This window comes from Sarcophilus harrisii, chromosome 3 (genome assembly GCF_902635505.1).
Source record: "Sarcophilus harrisii chromosome 3, mSarHar1.11, whole genome shotgun sequence".
NCBI lineage: Eukaryota > Metazoa > Chordata > Mammalia > Dasyuromorphia > Dasyuridae > Sarcophilus > Sarcophilus harrisii.
This window is the reverse complement of record NC_045428.1, coordinates 584,010,228-584,034,825: the sequence shown is the minus strand read 5'-3', so window position 1 is coordinate 584,034,825 and position 24,598 is coordinate 584,010,228. Positions and strand designations below refer to the sequence as shown.

The 24,598-nt window shown below is 39.2% G+C and overlaps 2 protein-coding genes across 4 annotated transcripts in view; both read right to left on the bottom strand.

Annotated features, from left to right (window-relative positions):
* MMEL1 (membrane metalloendopeptidase like 1) overlaps nucleotides 1-767 on the bottom strand; it is a 63,790-nt gene extending 63,023 nt beyond the window's left edge. The window contains exon 1 of one of the 3 annotated variants that reach the window (XM_031962983.1): nucleotides 376-767. In XM_031962983.1, the coding sequence (XP_031818843.1) occupies nucleotides 376-380 (5 nt within the window). In that variant the 5' untranslated portion in view covers nucleotides 381-767. The remainder of the gene's footprint in view (nucleotides 1-375) is intronic. The other 2 variants (XM_012545635.2, XM_031962982.1) reach the window with 2 other exon arrangements.
* Nucleotides 768-9,460: 8,693 nt separating this feature from the next.
* Nucleotides 9,461-24,598, bottom strand: part of TTC34 (tetratricopeptide repeat domain 34) — a 57,133-nt gene continuing 41,995 nt past the window's right edge. The window contains exon 11 of the mRNA XM_031961568.1: nucleotides 9,461-10,302. Within this exon, the coding sequence (XP_031817428.1) occupies nucleotides 9,778-10,302 (525 nt within the window). The 3' untranslated portion in view covers nucleotides 9,461-9,777. The remainder of the gene's footprint in view (nucleotides 10,303-24,598) is intronic.

Sequence of the window (24,598 nt, the reverse complement as noted above, 5' to 3'; positions counted from 1 at the left end):
ATTAAGTAATTTAAAATAATGACTGGACAATTTCTGTCATGCTTTATCTTATTTAAGGGGTTAAAAATCTCAGTTATGAACCCTAAAACAGTGAGTGTCCCACATGGGCAAGTCCCCGAGAGCCCAGCCATTCTTTTGCTCTTCTGTAGAGTGATATCCCAAGATGTCAGTGTGTTCAGCCTGGGCCTGACATATAAAATGACATGGTTGACCAAGTGACCCCTCAAATCCTTTCTAACTCAATTTCCAGGATCCTTTACCACCATACCTTAAAATTACTATTAAGAAAGCACTTATTTGGGTTAATCATCGCCTTCTCCCAATTCTTATTTTCAAATGCTTACCCTGTCTCCTTTTTCCTAACAAGTCACTCACCCCATAATGAGAAATGGTCAGAAGGACAATTAGTCAGAAGGAATCTAGCCGCCTGGGGTAGAGAGATGGTCAAAGGAGGAAAGAGGGTCTCGCAATCCAGCTTTCAGGACTTCCCACTGATGCCCTGATCCCTGAGGAGGAGCAAACTGAAGGTCCAATCCAATGATACTTCACAAGGGTTCTTTAAATCCTTTCTTAAGGTTTAAAAGAAATGGAGGGTTAAAGAGGAGGCTTGGATGTAGAATCGAGCAGGCTGGATCCCCAAGGGCTGGCATTGTTACTGCTTACATTCCACTTCCGTTTCAGAATCCCATGACATGAAGCCCTGAGTTTGGAGGAGAACGACCAATCCTGTGGCTTTACACTTCCCAGGCCTCTCTCTGGCCCTGGGAAGCATCTCTTGAGGGGCTGGACTAAATGTTCTCTAAGGTTCTCTCCACTTTTAGGTCCTGTGAGTCATGGAACACAATAGAGAGAATTTGGATTTGTATTCAGGAAGACCTGAGTTTGAATCTTACCTCAGACACTCACTATGTGACCAAGGACACAGCCCTGAATCCTTCTTTCTTTATCTTTTAGATAAAAGGAATTGGATGAAATGATCTTCCATATATTGATGATATTATGGTGATCATTAATAGAATGGAAATAACTATTCTGTCAGCAGGTTGCTTTAAAGGTCAAATGCACTGAAGTTTTTAAAGTATTATAATGGCATCGACTATTAACTAGTGGAAGCTCTGGCACTATGGATAGACTGATGGTCCTGAAATCAGAAATAATAATAACTATTATTATTATGAACATTTACATGTTACCTACTGTGTACCAGGCATGTTGCTAAGCACTTTATAATGTTTATCTCAGTGGAATCTCACAAGGGACCTTCCATTTTACAGATGGGAAACTGAGGCAAACTTAGATTAAGTAACTTGCCAGTCATGCCAGTAAACCCCAACTTCTATCCACAGTACCACCTCCAAGGACAGAAAGACCTGAATGCAAATCTTGCTTTATATTTATTAGTTTTGTGATCCAAGACACATAGCTTAACCTCTGCCTGTCTCTATTTCCTCATCTTCAGAATTGGGATAATAATAGCATTTCCCTTCAGAGTTATTGTGAGAATCAAATGAGGTATGTGCAAAGTGCTTTGCAAACTTAAAATACTATATAAATGATGATGATGATGATGATGATGATGATCATCATCATCATCATCCCCACCATTATAAGCTAGTAGCAAATAGATGCCCTCAACTCCTGAATTGTACTAATTTGAATTTTTAGTCAAGGAATCATGTAATCTTAGGGCTGGGGAGATCTCAGAAGACACCTAGTCCACTCTTCTATTCTTTGTGGGCCTCCCTGGAGAGACAGGTTAGTTCACTCAATCTGGTCCAGAAAGCCTCCGAGACTGAGAGCTCATTACTTCACAGGGCAGCCTGTTCTTCTTTTGGGTGGATGTTGTTGATTACTAGACAACTTTTTCTTCTACTGAGCTGAAATCTTTCTCCTTGAAATTTCTTATTCTAACCCTATTCTCCACAGCAGCCCTTCAGTCGTTTGTCTGATATTCTCTTCTCTTCTCTCTCTCTCGCTCTTCCTTTCTATTTTCTCTCTTCTCCCTTCCCTTCTCTTTTCTCTTCCCTTATTTTATGCATTTAAAAACATTTTTCTTTGTAAGGGATCCATAGACTTCCCTACATTTCCAGAGAGATCTAAGACAGGAAAAAAGTTAAGAACCTTTGCTGTATAAATACTATCTCCATTTTGTATAAGAAACTGAGGCTCAAAGACTGAAAATGACTTGCCCAGCATCACAAAGCTATTAAGAGTTGGATACTGGATTTGACCTTGTTCTCCTGACTCCAAAGCAGAGATTTCTTCATTATGGGTAAAAAAAATATATTCAGACTGATTCTTAGCTATAAACTGCTATCCCCTAAATGGCAGAGGGGAGAGTTTTTTAGTTTGAGAGGCAGAGGACCTGGATTCAAATTCTACTCTCTCTCTCTGTGTGTGTGTGTGTGTGTGTGTGTGTGTGTTTGTGTGTATGTGTCTTGCCTCTGTGAGGCATCATTTTCCTTCTCTGAAAAATGAGGGGGTCAGACCAACTGGCTTCTGAGGTCCCTTCCAGTTTTGGACCTGTGATCTTATAAATTCTAGGTCACCCCTCCTTCTCCCCAAAAAGAAAAGAAAATTCGTCCCAAAATAGGTAAGAATGTTCCTTTTCTTTCTCTACCAGGGGATGTGAGTTGGTGCCTGAGGCTCTGTTGAAAGGCTTCTGGATATGTTGACAGCTTGGTTGGGGAAGAAAAGCAAATACATATTAGCTGCTCAGAGCTCTTTAGCAAACCTTTCCCTTGGAAAGGATTTTACTATAAACCAAAGAAGCTGCTTAGAAATTCAATCTCTCTCTCTCTCTCTCCTTATGTCTCGCCTATCTTCCCTCTTTTCTCTCTCTCTCCATTCCTCCTCCTCTATTTCCCTCCCCTCTACTCTCTAATTTTCCCCAGGCTCCTCTTCTTCCTTTCCCTCTCTCTTTCTCTTCTTCTCCCTCTCCATTCCTTTCCCCCTCACTTGTTACCCTTTGAAAATATTCAAGCCAAGGTTAGGTGGTCCATTATTCCATGTTCTACTCTTTCTTCTCTTCAAATATAAAAATAATTTTGTCTTATTTCTCCACTCTTTACTCTCTTTCCTTTGGCAGAATCTGATTGAAACAACCTAGTCCTAAGGAACATCAGACAAAGATTGTTTTTTAAAAAGTCATTCCCAACTTTGAGGGTTTTTTGGACCACTGAGTTCTCATGAAATGAGATGTTCTAGGAAAATGATACAGATTTCCAATAAGATGAGAGACTTATTCCTGACCTTTCCTGCCTTACTTAATGTGAACTGGTCCACATTATATTTTAGTGGGATCCCCTCTAATAAACAGTCATCACTTATACAGTACTTAAAAAGGTTTCAAAGATTTAGCATATGTTATCTTATTGGATTTTCATAACAATTCTCCTACCCTCCCTCCCTTCTTTCCTCCTTCCTTCCCTCTTTCCCTCCTTCCCTTTTCTCCTCCTTCTTTCCTTCCCGTCCTCCTTCCCTCCCTTCCCCCCTCTCATTCCAATGTGTGTATGTGTGTCTATCTTGTTGATGTGTGTGTGAGTCTGGCTATCTCTATCTGTGTGTGTGTGTGTGTATCTGTATGTCTCTTGTCTCTGTTTTTCTGTTTGTGTGTGTATCTCTTTGTCTTTGTATCTTTGTGTGCTTCTCTGTCTCTTTATTTCTCTGCCTCTGCCTGTCTCTCTGTGTGTGTGTGTGGGGGGAGGAGAGGGTGTGTGTGTGTAAGTGCTGTTATTATTAATCCCATTTTACAGATGAGGAAACTGAGGCTGAGAGATTCAGTGACTTACCCAGGTTCACACAGCCAATCTGATAGAGGGGGAATTTGAACTCAGATCTTACCTGATTCAAGGCTCTTTGCTCTCTTTATGGTATCACCCAGCTATTCTCAACTACTATCCGGCTTTTGTTTGAGGGAGAACCTACTTTTCTCACTGACAGCCCATCAACCTTTGCTTACTTCTAATTATTGGGAAGCTCTTCTTTATAGCAAACCTAAATTTATCTTCTCCATTGCTCTGGGCCAACTAGAATACCTTGAATGCCTTTTCCTCAATGGGACAGCCCTTCAGATCCTTTAGAATGGTCAGACTTTGTGGCCCCTAAGGAAAGTGATGAGCCACTCTGGCTCTGACATTTATGCCTGAGCATCTTCAGTCATTGCTATGGGCTGCTTGTCCCAGTTACAATCAGGAGAAGAAAGTCTGAGTTTTAGGGAGCAGGGGATATGCTGGCAAGCTGAACTCGGCCCAATTATCAAGCCTGGGTTATTTTATTAAACTAAGACTCACTTGAAGCTATGCCTTTCTACATTGTTCCAACCCCAGATTTGATTCTTAGGCTGCTACAGTGGAAGGAGTTGAGTTACAGGCAGACACCCTTGAGTCTGGGCTAGTGAACCCAAAGGCTTTCACTTCCAAAGAGTGCCCAGAAGATGTCAGAAGGATAAGTGAGAACCAACCCTATCCTAGTAAACTAAAATGTCATGAACGGAGGACCACTTGAAGTGGTCACACATCAAGCCAGCCCAGGGATGAGTCCTAGGGACTCTGGGTAACATGGCAATGGATTGAGGTTCAGTGTCACTGGCTGACTCAGGATAAGGTTTTGAAATATCTTTATTCAGCTTCTCCCTATATTCTGCTCTCACTTCAGATGGGTTTTTCTTTCTGTTTGTATTTCCCCTGTCTCTCTAAAAAACATGTCTCCTCATTTTAGTCTCTCTGTGTGATAGTCAAGTGAAAGATAAGCCAGACCACGCCAAGATAATTTTAATCAATAGAAGATATTTTATCCAGGAGAAAATGAGACACAAAAGAATGAGTATGGGTTTAGGAACCACAGAGAGCTGGGTGCAAATCCTGAATTTTATTCTTATGCCTTACTTCACTTTAGACAAATCATTTAACTTTGGGGAAAGGTTAGTTCCCAATTTTTCATTTCCTTACTTTTAAAATAAATGAGATTTAGACTAGATAATCTTTGGGATGCTTTTCCATTATAGATCTTAATATCCCACCAGGACAGAAGTAGGGAAGCTTTGGGCTTTGGGTTAACTGCATAAAAGATCTTGGTGTTCAGCTACGTCCAGAGAAAGAACTCTGGGAGATGAATAAAAACCATTACATTGAATTCCCAATCCCTATATTTATGCCCACCTGCATTTTTGATTTCCTTCACAAGCTAATTGTACAATATTTCAGAGTCTGATTCTTTTTGTACAGCAAAATAACGGTTTGGTCATGTATACTTATTGTGTATCTAATTTATATTTTAATATATTTAATATCTACTGGTCATCCTGCCATCTAGGGGAGAGGGTGGGGGGTAAGAGGTGAAAAATTGGAACAAGAGGTTTGGCAATTGTTAATGCTGTAAAGTTACCCATGCATATAACCTGTAAATAAAAGGCTATTAAAAAAAAAAAAAAAGATCTTGGTGTTGGAGAGGCTGCTCAGCAGTCAGGTGACTTCTGCATCGTTCCCACTGGGGGTCTTTCAGATTCTGTTTACATAATTCTAGTGACAGGGAACTTATTTCCTCTCAGCCTTAGTTTCCTTATCTGTAAAATGGACCTAAATAATAGCATAGCTCTCAGAGCTATTGTAGAGGAACAAATGAGATGAGTTAATGAATGTCTGATCATTGGCAAACTTTAAACACATATAGAGAAAGGCAACTTTGAAGTAGTGAGAAGAATGTTGATTTTAGGGTTCAAATTCCTCCTTATAACAAGTACTATGAGATCCTAGTCAAGCTGCTTAATCCATCAATATTAAAGACAACTATAAGATACTTAGTGTCTTATAGATACTAGATGTTAATTCATATTGGTAGTGAGAGTTTCCTTAATAGGAGTTCCCTAGGCCAATAAAATCACAAATCTAATAAAAAAAAGAAGAAGAAAAAGAAGAAGAAACAGCATAAAAAAATTCTACCTACTGATATTATCCAATTTCCCCCTCTCTGATCTAAAAGGAAATAGCCCTTCCCCATTTTAGATGGTGTCAAATCTCAAAACCTTCTTTCTCTTGTTGAATCCAAACTTGTCTCTTTATGAACACTGGCAACCTCCTCCTCCCTTCCCCACTCCTTACTGGACTAAGGACACCTAAGAAATTTATTTCTCTTTCTCCTTGACAGCATATCAGATATTTGATGACAGCTCTTAAGCTTCCCACCAGAGACATTTCTTCTCAATAATAAACAGTGAAGAGATCCAGGCTGTCTGAATAGGGAGGAAATGAAATGAGAAACTAAATGCAATCATTTTCACCCTAAAATTTTGTTATGAGTTTGTAATGGAGTTTCACAATCTAATCATACCACCTCTTCTTTCCTGCAAAATAGGCATCTTGTCAGGCATTTTCATATCTTGGTGAGCTGTTGGGGGGAGGAAAATTTAGGCTTGATACAGAGGAAAATCTAACCAAGAGATCTGACACAAAATGAGATGGACTGACTTAAGAGAGAGTGAACTCCCTGTCACTTGAGAAGCTCAAACAAAGACTAGATGGCCATTTATTGTGGGTTCTGTAGATCAGCAGTTCTTACCTTGTTGTGTGTTAGGTATCCCTTTGGCAGTTTGGATCTCCTTTTAAGAAACATGTTTTTAAATTACTGGAGAAAATATTAAATTTCAGTTAGAAGTTTATGAAAATAAAAGTGTTTTTTTCATTTAGTTTCCCAGACCACCTAAAACTTACCCACAGCTCTTTTGGAAGATCCATGGTCCCCAAGTGAATAACTCTCTCTGTAGAGGGGAGTCTTGTTCAGATAAGAGTTTGAACTAGTGGGCTATGAGGTTCCTTTGAATTGTGAAATTCAATATGGGAAGAGAGATGATAAAAGCCAAACTGAGCTTTGGTTAAAATATGGATAATGAAGAGGCAACCATGTTTTTTTTGGAAACCTTAAGGAACACAGAAACAGTAGGATATACCCAGCAACTCAAGAGTCCCAAGGGATTTCTGGTACAACCCACACCTACATAAGAATCTTTACTATATCCTTGACAAGAAGTCATCCATCTTTTACTTCACCATTCCACTTTTGGACAGTTCCCACAATTAGGAGCTTGTTCTTGTGTTCTAATGCTGTAAGAAAATTATATGCAATGCTAATCTTGGGTCGCATGGTGGAATTTGCCATGAAATTTATTCTAAGACTGGCAGAGCCAATGAAAGGTTACTTGTATGATGGTGGAAGATTTGAATTCAAATCCAACTTGATCCTTGGACATGACATAGTTATCAATGCTTCAGTTTCCTCCTTTAAAATGGGCTTAATATTTGCTCTGCCAACCTCAGATAGCGATCATAATAATAGCTCTACAAGTATAGTTTTGAATTTTTTTTAACTCTGACCTTGCTAATCTGAAATTACTCAAGTAGAGTATAATGTTGTTAGACTTACTTTTGTTTTGCTGCCAAAAATGTTTTTTTTTTTTTTAAGAAAATAGTTAAAATTGCTTGTAGAGAAAATGTTTACATTACTTTGAAGAGTGGGGAAAGGAATCACCTGTTTTTATAAGCTCTTCCACAACTTGGCATTTACATCCCAGCAATGGACATAGTATCTCCCACATTCTAATTCATTAAAGCAGGGCCTCTAAAGATTTGGGCTGGGCAATGCTTCCTTAGGCTAAATAAATTTATTTTATGTATTTCAATCTAAGAAGCCAACATTACAAATCTTGATAAATCAAATTCAAATACAATGCTCAAGAATTCTAATAATGCAAGACTCAGAGAAGAAAAGATGGGTTAATCAAAGAAAAATGAAAGATAACTAATTTGTTTTTACCTTGCTTGTTCCAATGGTAACTACCTCAAGTCAGGAGATCTTTAGGAGGGCCTTTTGTGAGAACTTATAGTCTCTTTATGAGATGAATTGAATAAGATTAGAATGGGCAAGTGGATGGATTATAATATATACCATTGGACAGAATTCCTTTTAGATGAAATCACTGATCTCTTGGATAAACGCAGTAATTTGCACTGGCTTTTGTCTATTTCTCTTAATTGTTTATTTTAAATTATATTTCAAGGAAATGCAGACAGATTAATGACCACAAGTAATAGAGATTGAGAGAAAAAATAATCCATAGCAAGGCATAAATGGACTTTGTCAAACCATGATTGGTAGTGAATAGATAATGAGTGTGGACGTTCTCCACAAGGACGGATCCAGACTTTCCAGGAAGCTGGACTTTAGGCACATCCCTGACTGCTGTGACCAAAGGCAATTTCATGCTTGTGAGAACATGCTTGTGAAGTTGCTCTTTTATCTCCAGTGACCACCTGGAGTGCTCTTGCCCTTAAACCCAATTGAAACTAGTCAACCTTAAAAATTATATACAGGGGAAATTCTCCTTGGGGTCTTGCTCTTCAGTACTGAGTTTAAGGTACAGAGACTAAGAGAGACTGATGACTCCAGCATGTTTTTTTTATTTTGAAGTAGGCTATACCTCTGAGAAGTCCTAGCATCTCCCCTTCCTGCATAAACTCTCCCTTCCCTTGCCAATAGCACTTCTATCTTTAGGGCTTAAGTCAAACTACAAGTTACTTTATACCTCTACAATGTATTTATTTAAATTTTTAAAACTTCCTTTCCCACCCCCTCCATTCCACACTGAATATAGGGAAACAATCTTGCAACAAATATATCTATGAGTTAGTCAGCCAGTGAATATGTTGTTTGTTATGTTTTTGCAGGTAATTGGGGTTAAATGACTTTCCCAGAGTCATACAGCTAGGAATTGTTAAGTGTCAGAGGCCAGATTTGGACTCCAGTCTTCCTGACTCCAGGGTTGATGCTCTATTCTCTACAATATCTAGCTATCCCATGTGACTATGTTTTTATTAAGCACCTGCTATGTGTCATGTACTAGCCCTTAATTTACTATAAATCCCAGGAGTGCAGCAACTATATTTTATTTAATTTTTGTCTTTCTAGCTAGGTGGGAAAGTGAATTATGTATTGGTCTTAGAATCAGGAAGAACTGAATTTGAATCCTGTCTCCAATGTTTACCAGCCATGTGATTAATCCTGGGCCAATCATTTAACCTTTTTCAGCCTAGTTTCCTCCTCTGAAAAATGAAGATCATCTACCTACACCCAGAGAGAGGACTGTGAGTACTGAGTAGGGACCACAACATAGAATTCTCACTCTTTCTGTTGTTGTTTGCTTGCATCTTGTTTTCTTTCCCAGTTTTTTTCTTCCTTCTTGATTTGATTTTTCTTGTGCAGCAAGATAACTGTATTAATATATATACATATATTGGATTTAACATATATTTTAACATATTTAACATGTATTGGACTACCTGTCATCTAGGGGAGGGGCTGGGGGTGGAGAAAGGGAAGGCTTTGCAAGGGTCAATGTTGAAAAATTACCCATGAATATGTTTTGTAAATAAAAAGCTTTAATAAAAAAAAAGAAAAATGAAGTTCATGCAAAAGCATCTATCTCAAAGAATTGTTGCAATAATCAAATGAGGTTACATATGGAAAGTGCATCACAAGTCTTAAAATGCAATGCAAATGATAGCTTTTATTATTATTATTTAGGCTAATTTTGGATATCTCAATTTCGTCCTCTAAAAAGTAGTTGACAGTCTGCCAGGAAGATAACAGAAAAAATGGACAGCCAACTGTGATTAAGTCTCATATTAAAGGACCACTTTCCCCTGTCCTCTCTAATCAAAGGAGGACGGATACTCCCCAGGGAGAAGTGGAGGGGTTGGCTTTTAAAAGCCTCTCTTTTTCTGCAGGTCAGTGAATACTGCAGCCCCATGAGATTTCTCTCTTGAGCCTCCCTCGAAGTTTCTTCAAATCGCTGCTGTTTTCATCTAGAAGGAGGCCATACTCGATCACCTTCCATGAATCCTCATAGCGCTGTTCCTCTAAGCAGTGCTGACCTGCCACGTGAAACATCTGGGCCAATTGTTTGGGTCCTGGCTGAGCAGACACACTCCGCAGAGCCAGGGATGGCGAGAGCTGGAAGGCTCGGATGAACTCTTCCACGGCACTGGCCTCGTCTCTGAGGCCCAAAAACATCCGGCCTCGAGAGCAAAAATCTTCCACTTGTGTCTGAAGGTCACTGGCTGTGTGCTTCTGGATCACTTTGTCCAAGTCCCTGAGGGCACGACTGAAGTCCTGCAGGTGGGACAGGCAGGTCGCCCTCAGCCGGAGGTATCTAGGGTTCCCATTGCTGGCCAGGACAGCCAGGGTGTAATAGCCAAGAGCCTTCTCTGGACACTGATCCTTCCCTAGGGCATTTCCTTCTTCAGCTGCTGCCTGAACAGAGATAGAAACAGGGACACATAGAATATCTCCCTCTTACTTAACAACCAAAAGGACCTTAAAAATGATAGACATTCGGAATTGGAAGGAACCTCCAAAACCAACTATTCTGACATGGAACTGAAGAATCCCTTCCACTTCACATTCAACCACTCACTACCTACTAAAATAGCTCATTCCAGGTTCAGGAAAGTTTCCAGTTTCTTTTTTTTTTAGAAAGGTTTTTTCCTGACCTCAAACCTAATTTTGCCTCTTTAGAATTCTGCCTTTTCTCATCCCTTACCCCCTAATTACTTCTAGTTCTGGCCTCTGAGCCAGGCAGAATAAGTCTCTTTCCTATGGTGAGTCTTCAAAGAAACAATTCCTCCTTCCTACTTTTCCTCCTTAAGGTTAAACATTTCCCTTTACTCATGTAAATGAGTACATGTACATACATAAAGAATGTACATGAAAGTACTTGAAAGCCCATTATTTATGTTACCCTCTTCTGGCCACTCTCCACTCATCAGTTCTGTCATTTCAAGTTGTGTCCAAGTCTTTGTGATCCTATTTGGTGTTTTCATGGCAAAGATACAGATGGGGAAACTGAGATAAACAGGATTAAGGAATTTGCTTAAGGTCATACAGCTAGTTAAGTGTCTGAGGGCACAGTTGAACTCAGGAAGATCAATTTTCTTGACTCCAGGCTCAGGTGCTCTATCCATAGTGCCACCTAGCTGCCCTTGCTAAAATGGGGTGCCCCAAACTGAACATAATACTCTTTTTGGTTTTGGTTTTTAATTCATTTTTGCATTCTTCTGCATGTCCATCCAGCACATTGAATTTAATAGAATGAGTTGAGGAGAATAGGAGAATTTTTAAGCAAATTGAACTGGATGATATCTTATAGCTCTTAATTTATGAACACAATGAAAGACATCAAGAATCTTGGAGGTCCAGGGGCTTGCCCATAGTCACACAGGGAATGAGTACCCACAGTATGATCTGAGTCCAAGTCCTCTGTCTTCAGAGTCTCCTCCACTATTCTATCTTCCCATTACCTCCACTCCTATGCTTTCTGGAAAAGAAGTTGACTTTACTTTAGATGCCTTGGTCCAGAGTTTGAAGGATGGATAAGACATTGTCTAATACCATTCAAGCACATCTTAGGTTGAGATGCATTGAGCCCTGGAAGTGGACTTGGGTCACAGTATCACAGGAAAGATCTGGAGGATTTAGTCAATATAAGAGGAGTCAACAATATAATATGGTGGCCAAGAAAGCTAATGGGCTCCTAGCCTGGATTATAAGAAAAGCACAATGTCCATGAAGAAGGCTATCATAGTCCTCTTTTCTGGTCTAAGTGCATCTAGAGTACTGTGTTCAGTTTTATACGGATGGTTATTTTTTTCTCCCAAATCATCCTTTTATATTTATAATTACTGGTATCTTAATCATAGTTAGGTGGTTCAATAGATTAAGCACCAGGCTTGGGATCAGGAAGACTTGAGTTCAAATCTGGTCACAAATGCTGGCTAGCTGTAGGACCCTGGGCAAGTTACTTTATCCTATTTGTCTAAGTTTCTATAAAATGAATCAGAGAATGGCAAACTGTTCTGTATCTTTTCCAAAAAAAGCCCACAAATAGGGATTGAACATGTCTACATGTCTAAAATGTCTAAATAATTATCTCAGTTTCTTATTTCCTCCAGTTGAACTTTTTTCATTCTTTTTTTTTTTTAATTTTGAGCTCCAAATTCTCTCTCCCACTCCCAGTTCTTTTCCCACTTAGTGAGAAGTCAAGCAATGTTACCCATTATACATGTGAAATCCTAGAAAAATACATTTTATATTAGCCATGTTGTATGATTACCTTGGGGATTTTTTCCAAGGCAATTGGGGTTAAGTGACTTGATCAGTATCACAAGCTAAGAAATGTTAACTGTCTGAGACTGGATTTGAATTCAGGACCTCTTGACTCCAGAGCTTGTGCTCTATCCATTGCACCATTTGCCTACTCTGCATAATTATTTTTAAAGGGAAAATAAAGATCCTATAACAAACAAGCACAGCTAAGAAAAACAAATTTCCCCACTGGACATGTCTGATGATTTATGTTTCTTCCTACATGTTACTTCCTTCATCTGTCCAGCAGTGTATTTCACCTTGGATCATTGCACTGGATGGATATTTTAGCAAGAACACTAAAAAGCTGCAGGGCTGTGGATAACCAGAATAATGACTGGATTAGAGACCATACCATATTAGGACTGACTGAAGAAACAAGGGTTATTTAGCCTGAAGAAGAGAAGTGGAGGTGGATGTGATAACTCTCTTAAAAATTTGTGAAAGACTGCCATGTGTAAGAGGGATCCAACTTGTTTGACCCAAATGCTAAGAGCTAGGAGGTGGAAGTTATAGAGAAGCAAATTTAGACTTCATATGAGGAAAATCTTTCTTGATTTTAGAGAAATCCCAAAGTGTAATAGGCTGCCTTGAAAAGCAATACCTTTTCCATTCTTGGAGGATTTTAAAAAGCCAAGGCTAGATGAACGTCTGTAAAGTATGTTGGAAAAGGGATCATGTGAGGTGCCATTTGGACTAGATGGCCTCTAAGGCTCCAACTGTGATATTCTGCAATTTAGTGTCAAGCTAATTTAGTGTCAAAGTCTCTTAGAGATTTTATCTATTCCCAAAGTGTCATAAAAAAAACCTAAGATTTTTTTTATTAGTATCTGTTGTCTTTCTATCGTAATTCACTCATCACTTCCCACTGACTCTTCCCTTGTAACAAGAAAAACAATTAGGCAAAGACATTGAATAAAGAGACTAAATTTGACAAGAAATACAATGTAATTTAACGTGTTAGCTATCCCTTTTAGCATCAAATGGGATAATATTTATAAAGTCTGGAACATAGTAGGCACTTAATAAATGCTTATTTCCTCTATTACCTTCCAGCTATGGGGCATATGAAAATTTGACAAGCAGTATACCCATCTGCCCATAGACTTTCTGACACTGATGGCTGCTAATTTAAGGGTGGCTAGTGGTGCAATGAATAGAGCCCCAGCCCTGGAGTCAGGAGGACCTGAATTCAAATCTGGCTGAGACACTTAACACTTCCTAGATGTGTGACCCTGGACACGTCACTTAACACCAATTGCCTCAGCATTTTAAAAAAACTGCCAGTTTGTGAGTTTGAGACAGTTTCCCTTCCATATCTCTTCCTATTAATGTTTTGGAGCATTATCCTATGTAGTCACTTAATAGTTTGCAATTCTGCTTCTTTCCAATCCTGCCTTCACACAGCTAAGTGATATTCTTAAGTACAAGTCTGATCATTATCATTCCCCTATTCAATAAACTCCAGTGACCCCTAGTATGTAATAAAACCCCTCCATTTGATACTTAAAACCTTTCACCGTCAAGGTCCAACCTATAGAAAGAGCATTGCTCTAGGCTTAGAGAAACTCCATTCAAATCCCACTATTGGTGCTTACTGTGTGTGATCTTTGACAAGTTGCCTTACATCCACTGGCCTCAGTTTACCTGTAAATTTGCAAAATTTGTGATTTGGACTAGATAATTTCTGAGATTCCTCCACAGGATCCTGTGATTTTATATTGGTTTCCCCAATAGAAGGCAAGTTCTCTGAAGACAGGGATCCATTAGTTTTTGTCTTTCTATCTTCATACCTTAGCACAATGGCTAGCAAAAAAAAAAAAAAAAAAGGCTGGGCCCTTAATAAATGTCTTTTGATTGATGGATAAGCATAAGCCTATCCCCTGATCAGATGCTAGTTTCCTTCTAGCTGTCCTGCCGTAGGTCCCACTGAATTCTTTCTCTCCCCATGACGATTCAGGCTCCAACAATGGGTATTTATTCTCTTGGAAACAGAGCTTCCTCTGGAAATATCGCCTTCCCCATGAAAAAAAAATATACTAAACTCTGATCCAGTCTCTCTTTACACCTGTTCATCAGTGGTTGTTACAACAGGGAACAGACTTGTTTGTTGCCTAGGTTAATCTAAAAATTTACTATTAGAAAAGCGTCCTACAGCATTAATGCTGGATCATTTGTTTTTACGGCTTAAGCAACATGAAACTGGTTCCAAAACATTAAAGTGTGTTTCCCATAATTGACAGCAAAAACTCAGGCAGAGAACAAGGGGAGGGAGTACATTGCAGAGGAGGAAAGTAGGTTGCAGAAAGAAGATATTCACTTCTCAAGGTTGCAGAAGAGGAAGGGACGGGGGACCACTCTAGGTCCCCATTAATCCAAAAGGCCAGGCCGTCTATTGGCTTTAGGCCAACAGTCCTTTCTGTGCTTCTCACCTCCCAAAAGCCAAATGCTTGTTCATGAAGGTCGGCAAGGAAAGCAGCCTGGACCCTCGGTGCACTAATGGATTTTTCATTACTCCTAACAAGCGGATTGTACTTTCTTCAGCCTAGAGAGAATGTGTGAGCTGCCAAGAGAAACTCCACTAAGTCTCAGTCCTTCTCAGCAAGGGCAAAAGAACTGTGGGGGTGGAAGGAGGCAGGAAGGAGGGGAAGAAGAATTTGGCATGTGGGGCTCTTATCTCCCCAAATCCTGCAGGATCGAAAGGCTGTCCTAACCACTTTAGCTTTCCCTGTTCAAAATCAAGATAAAGAACATGATTATTCTTTATAAAACCCAAATGAAGTAGACATATAAAATAAGAAATAAAAGCAAACATAAGCCCTTGATAGATAGGAGGCAGGCTATGACAGTGAAAAAATGCCAGCATTAAAAAGAGTAAAGAGGCTTTCTTTATGATCTGTGAGACCTTAGGCAAATTACTTCTCTTATTTGGGCCTCAGTTTTTTGATCTGAAAAATGAGACGGTTGGATAAAGTTTAGACTAAAGGCCCTTTGGGTATTATACTAATATGCCATCTGAACAGAGTAGAAATGAACAAATAAATCATGTGGACACACTTTGAACATTTTGCAATGTAATTAATTAAATTTAATTTGGGAACTTTATCCTAGAAACAAAATATAGAATTTGCTCCATTTTAAATCAGTTTGAAATTTGACATCCTTTGGAAAACTATGTTTCTTTTTTTGAAAGTAATATTTAAAATTTATTGTATATTTTTCCCACAATTTAAAAAATTATTATAGCTTTTTATTGACAAAACATATGCATGGGTAATTTTTCAACACTGACCCTTGCAAAAATTTCTGTTCCAACTTTTCCCCTCCTTCCACCTCCTCCCCTAGATGGCAGGGAATCCCATACATGGAAAACTATGTTTCTTTAAAAGTAACCCACTATCCCTAAAAATAAAACATCCAACCATGTTTGATTATATAAGATGCAGTGTGACACAGCTGAGAAATCATTAAGTTAGAGGTCAGAGAACCTGGGTTTGTATCCTGCCTCTCTCAGGCAGGATTTACCTGTGATCTCTGTAGCTCACCTTTAATTAGAGAGGGTTGGACTAGGAGTCCCTTTCCAGGTACCTATGATCTTAAGAGTAGTAGAAATCTTAGGGTAATAAGTGCTTAGCATTCTAGGCGACTACTAGGAAAATGGAAAACATTTATCGGAAAGTAGAAGTCCTAACTTATTTGTCACAACATCAAAGAAATTGTCCAATTCAATTCAATAACAGTTCTTTCTTGGAGTATTTTGTTCAGCTCTCGGTATTATAGTTTCTTTAAGGAGTGCAATTATAGGAAGATAACCAGGATGTTGAAGGACCTTATATCTATGTCATATGAAGGCATGTTTAGCTTAGAAAAGAACAAACTTGAGGGGACTGTCTCTCTCTGCCTGTCTCTCTCTGTCTCTCTCTGTGTGTCTCTGTCTCTGTCCTTGATGAAGGGATAACCTTTTGCCTCTTGTGTTCTCAGAGCCTGTCTAGCTATTTTCTAGAATATGAAAAAATGTCACGTGGAAGAAGGATTGGACTTTTCCTGCGTGGACCCAGATATATAGGAGACACAGAAGTGATGCAATGGAGAGTGTGCTGAGTTGGACTTGAATTCAGATCTAAAGGATAGATGCTTAAGAGATATGGGAAAAATCACTGTCTGTCTCAGTTTTGTAAAAGGGATCAAAATGATACTTTCCTTCCAAGGTTGTGATTGTGAAGATCAAATGAGATAATATTTGTAGAGCAATTTAGACATGCTAAACAACAAAGGCATGGAGGTGGAAGATGCAAAACCAAGCTCAAGGAACAGATCAGGTTAGCTAAACTGGGAAGAAGATGAAGATGAAACAGAAATTCTTGAAAGGTCAGTGGGATTTAGGCTGTAGAGTATTTTAAATGCCAAGATGCAGACTTTTGTTTTTGTTTTTATAAATAAAGGTTTTTTAATATATAATTTTATATAAGTAATCCTAAAGGTTTTTTAATATATAATTTTTATATAAGTAATTCTAAAGGTTTTTAATATATAGAAGCACATGGTCAGTCAGAGTTTCTGACCATGAGGGTATAAGGAAAGCAAACAGAGGCTATTCCAATAATCTAGACTGGAAATGATAAGGTCATTGTTTAGCGTGCTGGCTATATGTGAGCACCGAGAAGGGCAGAGATGCGGGATAAGATCATCCTATCTGAGAAATAAGATAGATAGGATTTGAAATAGATTGGATATGAGGGCTGGATTAAGGGAGAAGGAAGCTGCAAACCTGAGTCATTAGAAAGATGGTGGCTCTCTTGATAGGAACAGGGATGTTTGGGGAGAGGATGGGTGTGAGGTAAAATAGGATGAGTTCCATTTTGGATGTGTTAAGTTTCTGACTTCTGGGTGGAGAAATTGGCAGAGTGAGACTGACCTCTGTGTGTGGTGGAGTTTTGGAAGAGCTTCTGGGGATGAAGATTAACTCAAGGTGGCTGGAATCATTCAGCATAAATTGGTGGAAAATTTAGTTCATCATTTTTGGCCAGAACTCTAGAACCCACCAAGAGAAGTCACACAGGCCCAGGTCATCATATAGCAATAACCCTAGAGATCTTGATATTCTCTCCCTACCCTATTTAGCCTCATAGACAGTGCCCAAGATTCATTTCTAACTAGAGAAAAACAGGGTACTTATTGTTGCTTCTCTGCCACTGGACCCAAAGACATTTCAAAAGAAGGCAACCTCCAGAAGGATGGAGGAGATTATGATACTTAAGAGGCTGACATATGGGTGCGCACACATGCACACACACACACACACACACAAACACACCCTGACTTTTTCTCCCATTGGATGGGGAGAGTTTCAAGAGTAGTAAGTTAAACTTTTCTTGTACATTTGGATTGTGAAAGGAAGCCTTCCCCAGTCCCTCTTAATTCCAGTGCCTCCTTCTGTTAATTATTTCCTATTATCTTGCACATATATCTTACTTTGTATATATTTGTTTACCAATATACACATATATTTATATATTCCTATACATATATAAATATACATGGACATACATGTATATTTATATGTCTATATATATAAATATATGGACATACTTATGTTTATCTATTTATCTTTAATCTATCTTTCAAGATCATCTTCAGTCATCCTGATCTATATTTTGTCATTGGACCAGAGGAGGTCCCAGAGGAGAGAGGGAAGCTAGTGACTTTGCATAGTCTTCCTTCACTTAAATCTAATTCACTTACTAGTCATGGCATTGCCTTTTTGATGTCATGGTCCTCTTTGAAAATGAAGAACAAACAACAATAATCAATCTCTTCCTCTTTCTCTCCTTCCCCCTCTTATCTCCCTCCTTTCTTTCTTCCTTCTTTTACTGTCTGTCTTTCTGTTTCTGTCTCTTTGTCTCTGTTTCTCTTTCTTTGTCTCTCTGTCTCTCTGTGTATCTCTGTTTCTATCTCTATCTCTGTTTCTGTTTCTCTTTTTCTCTCTCTCTCTATCTCTGTCTCTCTCTCTCTGACTATGTCTCTTTCTCTTTCTCTCTCTCTCTGTGTCTCTCTCCTTGATGAAGGGACTGCCTTTTGCCTCTTTTTGTATCCTCAGTGCTTGTCACATTAATAAATGCTGATTTATTGATTAATTAAGATGGCCTTCAAAAAAGCTAATACAATTGTTAACTGTGTGACTGGAGTCCAAAGCACAAGAGGCAAGAGTCTATCTTCCTCTTTCTTGGTCAGAACATATCTGGAAGATTAACTTCAGCTTTAAAATTTTATGGAGGGTGTTGATAAGCTGGAGTGTGTCCAGAGGAGGGTAAGCAGGAGAATGAGTTAATTGGAGACATGCAATATATGGCTCTGTTAAAAAGGATGCTTAGTCTGTACAAGAGAAAAAATGGGTAGAGGGAGGGGAGTGGGGATGTAGTTACCATCAAACATCAACTATCTTAAGAACCATCATAAAGAAGACAGTCTAATTCAGCTTGGTCTCAAAGGACAGTATTGGAAACAATCAGTTAATATTGCAGAAAGTCCAGAACATGGCCAGGGTGGAGGGAACAACAACAACAACAACAACAACAACAACAGCAACAACAACAACAACAACAACAACACACACACACACACACACACACACCAAACTTCATATATTTCCTAAGGCAGGATGGGCTGCTTTGGGAACTAGTAAGTGTCCCTCATTTTGACCAGCAGCTAGATGACCTTTTGAGAGGGATGCAGTGGAGGAGCCATTTGCTCCAGGATGCCCAGCTCTGACATTTTGGGAGCCTGTATATTTCAACTGAAGATAGAATCTTTTCAGTAGATTTCTTCAAGCCCTATCTGCCAGAACCCCACAGCTTTCCCAGAGATACATTAATTTCCCAGAATGAGCACTACAAAGAACCAATATTTTGGAGCTGATTTTCCCCCAACAATTTCTAATTGCCACTAACACTTGTGAGTGGGCAGTATTTTCTCTCTTTCATCTGCCAGTATCTCTTAGCCCTTTTGCAACTAATTCCCCAAAGATTGCCCAGAAGCAGTGTCATTGCCACACACTCAAAAAATTTCTACAAAATCGTGTGAAGAACTCTTATCTTGTACCACAGATGTGCTCCCATAAAGTTATACATATGTCTGATTTTGTGAACGTGAAACCTAATTCTGATGCATGCTGGGCCATGGGCTTTGAAAAGCAACACTGAGATAACTTCTTTTGTAGTATGGACAATCACCTACTAAATTGTTTGGTTTCATAAGCTGGGATTTGGGGATATTGAATTTTCTTTAAATGGGGCTCATAGATCCTAGTGTCTCTGTCTCTTCCAGATTGACAGATAGCCTGAATATCCATCACTGCTTTGGCGTTCTTTAAAGAAAGATCTTTTCAAGTTGGAATTAGAGTAACAAAAATGCCCATTTCCTCTCACCCAGAGCTTCCACTGCTTGAAATGGACCCTCATGGAGGTCGGCGACAAAACAAAAGACCATTTATCTATTATAATATTTGTAGCTGAGTTTCTTTTGGTAAGAGCAGAGAACTGGAAAGAAAGCTGATGCTCATTGATTGGGGAATAGTAGAATAACTGCTGTTTTGAATATCATAGAATATTATTATATTGTAGGAAATAATGAATGTGGTGATTACAAAAAAGCCCAGGAAGATTTATCTGAACTGATGCAACCTGAGCAGAAACCGGAAAGTATATACAAGATGACTACAACAATGGGGATGGAAAGGATAAGAAGAAAACAACTAAATCAGAAGCCCAAGAAATTATAATGGCTAAAATTGCCCTAGAAGGAGAGACACAAGCAGGTAGCTCCATGCTACCCCACTTTTGTTCAGAGATAGGGGCCAGATATGATCATATGGGCAGAGGTAGGAGATTATAAGTAGAACATGGAATGACTGTTATGTTGCATGGTTTTACTGAACTGTTTCCTCCTTCTTTTTTATTCTTTGTTAAAAGCTATGGCTCTGGGGGTTGGGAAGTGGGGAGGCACACTTGGAAAAGTGTAGCTGATATAAATATGAAAGATATCAATATTGATTTATTTTTAAAACAAAACTTTTATGTAACTATGTAATACATAGCTATATCTGTCTCTAGCTATATACTTTTAAGTTCTAAATCCAAGCACTTCAGGGATGACTCTCTTGTCTATCTTGGGGTTCACTGGAGTTGGTATTCAGTGGTGGTAAAAGAATTCTTCATAGTATTAGCTAGGGCTTCTTCTTTGGGGGGGCACTCTATAGTGGGGAGTTACTCAGGGAAGAAGGGGACTTGTTTGTAGTAATGAGGTTGATGATTGGATGGCTGAAATAAGTCACAGGTTCCTAGTCTTAGAGGATGAAGGATGCCTAAAAAACATTGGATCCATTAGCCTTATTTTTCAGATGACAATATGAGGGTTCAGAGAGAGAGAACTCACATATTTCACAATCAGAGGATCTCAGACTGGGACTGAACCTTACAATTTATCTAGTTTAACTTGGAACTGAACTAGAATCCCTCAACACCATATCTGGTGAGTGATCATTCACCTTCACATTACCAAGAGGGAAACTGAGTCTTAAAGCCTTCAAAAGTGACTTTCTTGGGGTTGTAGACCTAGCAAGTGCCATGGTAAGATCTGAACTTGACTCTTCCTGCCTTCCAAATCTTGTATGCCCTGTGAGATGCCACTCTGAGGGCTCAGGGAGCCACATGAAATATTCCTTGTCTTTAAAAAGGGAGAACGGTTTTCTGCAGGAAACTGTCCATTGCCAAAGTGGAGCTTGCAGTGTTGCACCATCCATTTATTTTCTTGCTCGAGTTAATATGTATGATTGGAAAGCTCAAGCCAAGTCACAGCTTCAGCCCAAATGGCTTTCAGAAACACCTTGAAGACATTAAATTTGAGGCAGATTAAATACCCACAGCCCAACCTTCTTTCCTCTGTCCCCAGGTCTGGCTCTGCAAAATGGTTAGTCTGGTCCTGACTCATTACCTCTTCAAGACAGAAGCATTTTTTAAAAAAAGTTTATTCAGAGCACGATTTAGGGTTATCTGAGTGAATTCTGCCTGTGTTCTGATTAATCCAGCCTTGTCCTCAGAGGATGAAGGGAAAGAAGGGAAAGAAAGTTAGGGCAAAATAAGCATTCTTATGATCCTCTAAGGAGATCACATAGCTAGAGCTGCCAGGGATCTCTGAAACCATCAAAACTAAGCCTCTCATTTTACTCTTGGGGAAACTGAGACCTGGGGAGGTGAAGCACTTACCCAAGATCACATAGGTCAAATGATCAAGGTATCATAAAGAGAGAAGCAGAAAGTAACTCAGAGATCATTTAGTCCAATCTGTGTATGAACAGAATCTCCATGAAATGGCTATTTAGACTCTGACCAAAAATCGATAGTGAGCAGGGAGCTCCTTACCTCCCTTGGGAACCCATGGCACTCTTGGGGGAAGTTGCTCATTATTAGAAATTTCTTTTTTGTCAAAGCTCCAATCTGCTTCTTTGCCAATTCTAATCTCTGCCCAGATTGTGCCCTCAGGAGGATAGAACAGGATGAGTTCAGAATTTCTTTCTTAGAGCAGCCACTCAAAGATTGGAAGACTGCTGTCTGGTCTCCTCCTGAGCCAAGCTTCTTTTTTCCAGACACAACCTTCCCAGTTCCTCCTAATGATCCTCATAGGGGTTGGACTCAAGGTCCAGCCTAGTTACCTTCCTTTGGCCAATCCCCATCTTAGGAGCTTTCTTCCTAAAACTTGGCACTTGAGATGGAACACAATACACTGGTTAGGGTCTGACCAGCTCCAGAACCGCTCCTGATCCCTCAGCTCCTTCTGGTCTCTCCACTCCATCCCAACCACATCACATTGTTCCTATTAAGAAGGTGGGTGGACTGAATATTGGGCCTCGAGTCACAAAGACCTGAATTCAAATTCTACCTTACATACTTACTTCCTAGCTGAGTATCACTGGGCAAGTCACTCCCCAAGTCGCAGTTTCCTCATCTCTAAAGTGCGCATAATAATAGCAACTTCTCTTAAGATGTTTGTGAGGATTAAAGGGATAAAATTAATTAATTAAATTGATGGAATTGATGAAATTACTAAATTAATTTAATGATTAGATATTAATATGCAACACGCTTTAGTTGTTGCTTAATCCTTTTCAGTTGTATGTTTCTCCATAATCCTATTTGATGGAGATACTGGAGATACTGGAATGCTTTGCTATTTTTTTCTCTAGCTCATTTTACAGATGAAGAAACTGAGGCAAACAGGATTAAGTGACTTGCCCAGGGTCACACAAATAGGAAATGTCTGAAGCCAAATTTGAACTCAGGTCTTCCTGAGTCCAGCTCCAGCCCCCTTTCCACTGTGTTAACCAACATGGGAGCCTTAAAATGATAAATGAATTATAGTGATTATTATCTTAACTATTATTATCATTACTAGTAGTACTACTACTAGCTGTATATGTGTATGAAATGCTATTTGCAAATTGCTTTGCAACTTTTAAAATGCTTTCATTCTGATTGGTTTCCCATTCATACACTTTGTGTATGTATATCCCCAACTCTTAGTATAGGACTTAGCATATAGTAGGTGCTTAAGAAATATTTATTTATTTTGACTGTGTGACCTTTGGCAAGACTCTCTTAGTCTCAGTTTCCTCATCTGTAAAATGAGGATAATAATATCACCTGACCTACAGGGAATGAAAGGAAATGCTACTTGTGAATTGCTTTGCACCCTTAAAATGCTTTTATTCTGATTGTATCCCCATTCATATACTTTATCTTTCTTGATAGTGTGTAAGGTTCTTGAGGGCAGGACTTATTTTGTTTTTGTCATCTCATCTCCAATACTGAACAGAGTAGGATAATAGGGACATTGACAGGGACTAGACTTGAGACTATACTGTTATAGGAAACTACAAGGTGAGGAAACTGCTTTTATCAATATAGCTAAGAGTCTTAGCGAGTTGCCTAGACTCAGACAATGAGCAATGCAAGGGACTTGGCCAGAGTCACCCAGCCAGAATGTATCAGGTTTTCCTGACTCCTGTGGCAGGCACTCTGTCTACTCTAGTCCAACATCTTTCTTAGGAGGGTGGGAGACATTTAATAAAAGTCAGTTAACTGACTGATCAATGATGTCAGAGAGCAGCAGGCTCTCCCTTGTCCTGTTCACTATGTTTCTCTTAAGACGCCAGAGAACATCATCATCCTATACCTGTTCCTCTTTTCTCACTCCAAATTCCAAAGGTTTCTTGGGAATTCTTGGATACTTATCCACCCATGACCAACCTCCCAAAACATACACACTCACTCTCTCTCTCTCTCTCTCTCTCTCTCTCTCTCTCTCTCTTCTCTCTCTCTCTCTCTCTCTCTCTCTCTCTCTCTCTTTTTCTCCCCCAATACTCCTTTATGCCTAGGGGAGGGGAAAACAGAGAAGGTCCAAGTGAGCCAGATTGTCCATCCCCAATAGCATTTGCACATGAAACTAGAACAAATAAATTAAAAATGTAAAATATATTATAGTATCATTTAATTGAGCAAGGCTAAGGTACATAATAAAGATGAAGGGAAAGTCTTGGCAGTTGAGGAAACTGAAACTGGGCAAGATCCCACCTGTAAGGTCATAGATTCAGATCTGGAAGTGACCTTTGGGATCATATAATCTAGATCTTTTCTTTTAAAGATGAAGAAAATACGAGCCATGGAGGGAAATGACCTGCCCCAACCAAGTCAGGGCATCAGGGGAAAGATGGGAAAAGTTGCATAAAAGAAGAATTCTAGATCTAGATTCAGAAAACCTAGGCTCAAAGTGTTCTAATTGCTAAAAGCAATTAGAAGGGCTTAGGCCTAAGGTTCAGGATAGGCTAGACATCTTGGGAAGGTTGATTTCATTGGTCATCTGACTGAATCTCTACTCCAATTCTCAAGTGGAATGCAAAACTCTGTTCCTGAAAAAATACACACACAATACATATGTGATGTATGTGTGTATATTTATATACATACATATGTGTGTGTACACACACACACACACACACATATATATATATTATATATATATAAATATATACAGGATGTCAAATGAGACACTATATGTAAAAGAAATGGGCATTTTGATATCATCTAATATGTGCTAACACTGTGCTAAGTACACTTACAACTAATTATCTCATTTGACGCCCTACAACTCTGGGAAATAGGTGTTAAATTACCTCCATTTTACTAATTAGGAAACAGAGGCAATTAGAGATGACAAGACTTGCCTGCGATCACATAGCTAGATACTGTCAAGAGACTGGATTTGAAGTCAGGTCTGCTTGATTCCAGTCCCATGCTCTAGCCCCTGCACTACCCAGCTACCAACTTTGAAAATTCCCTTTGGGAGTCCAAGAATG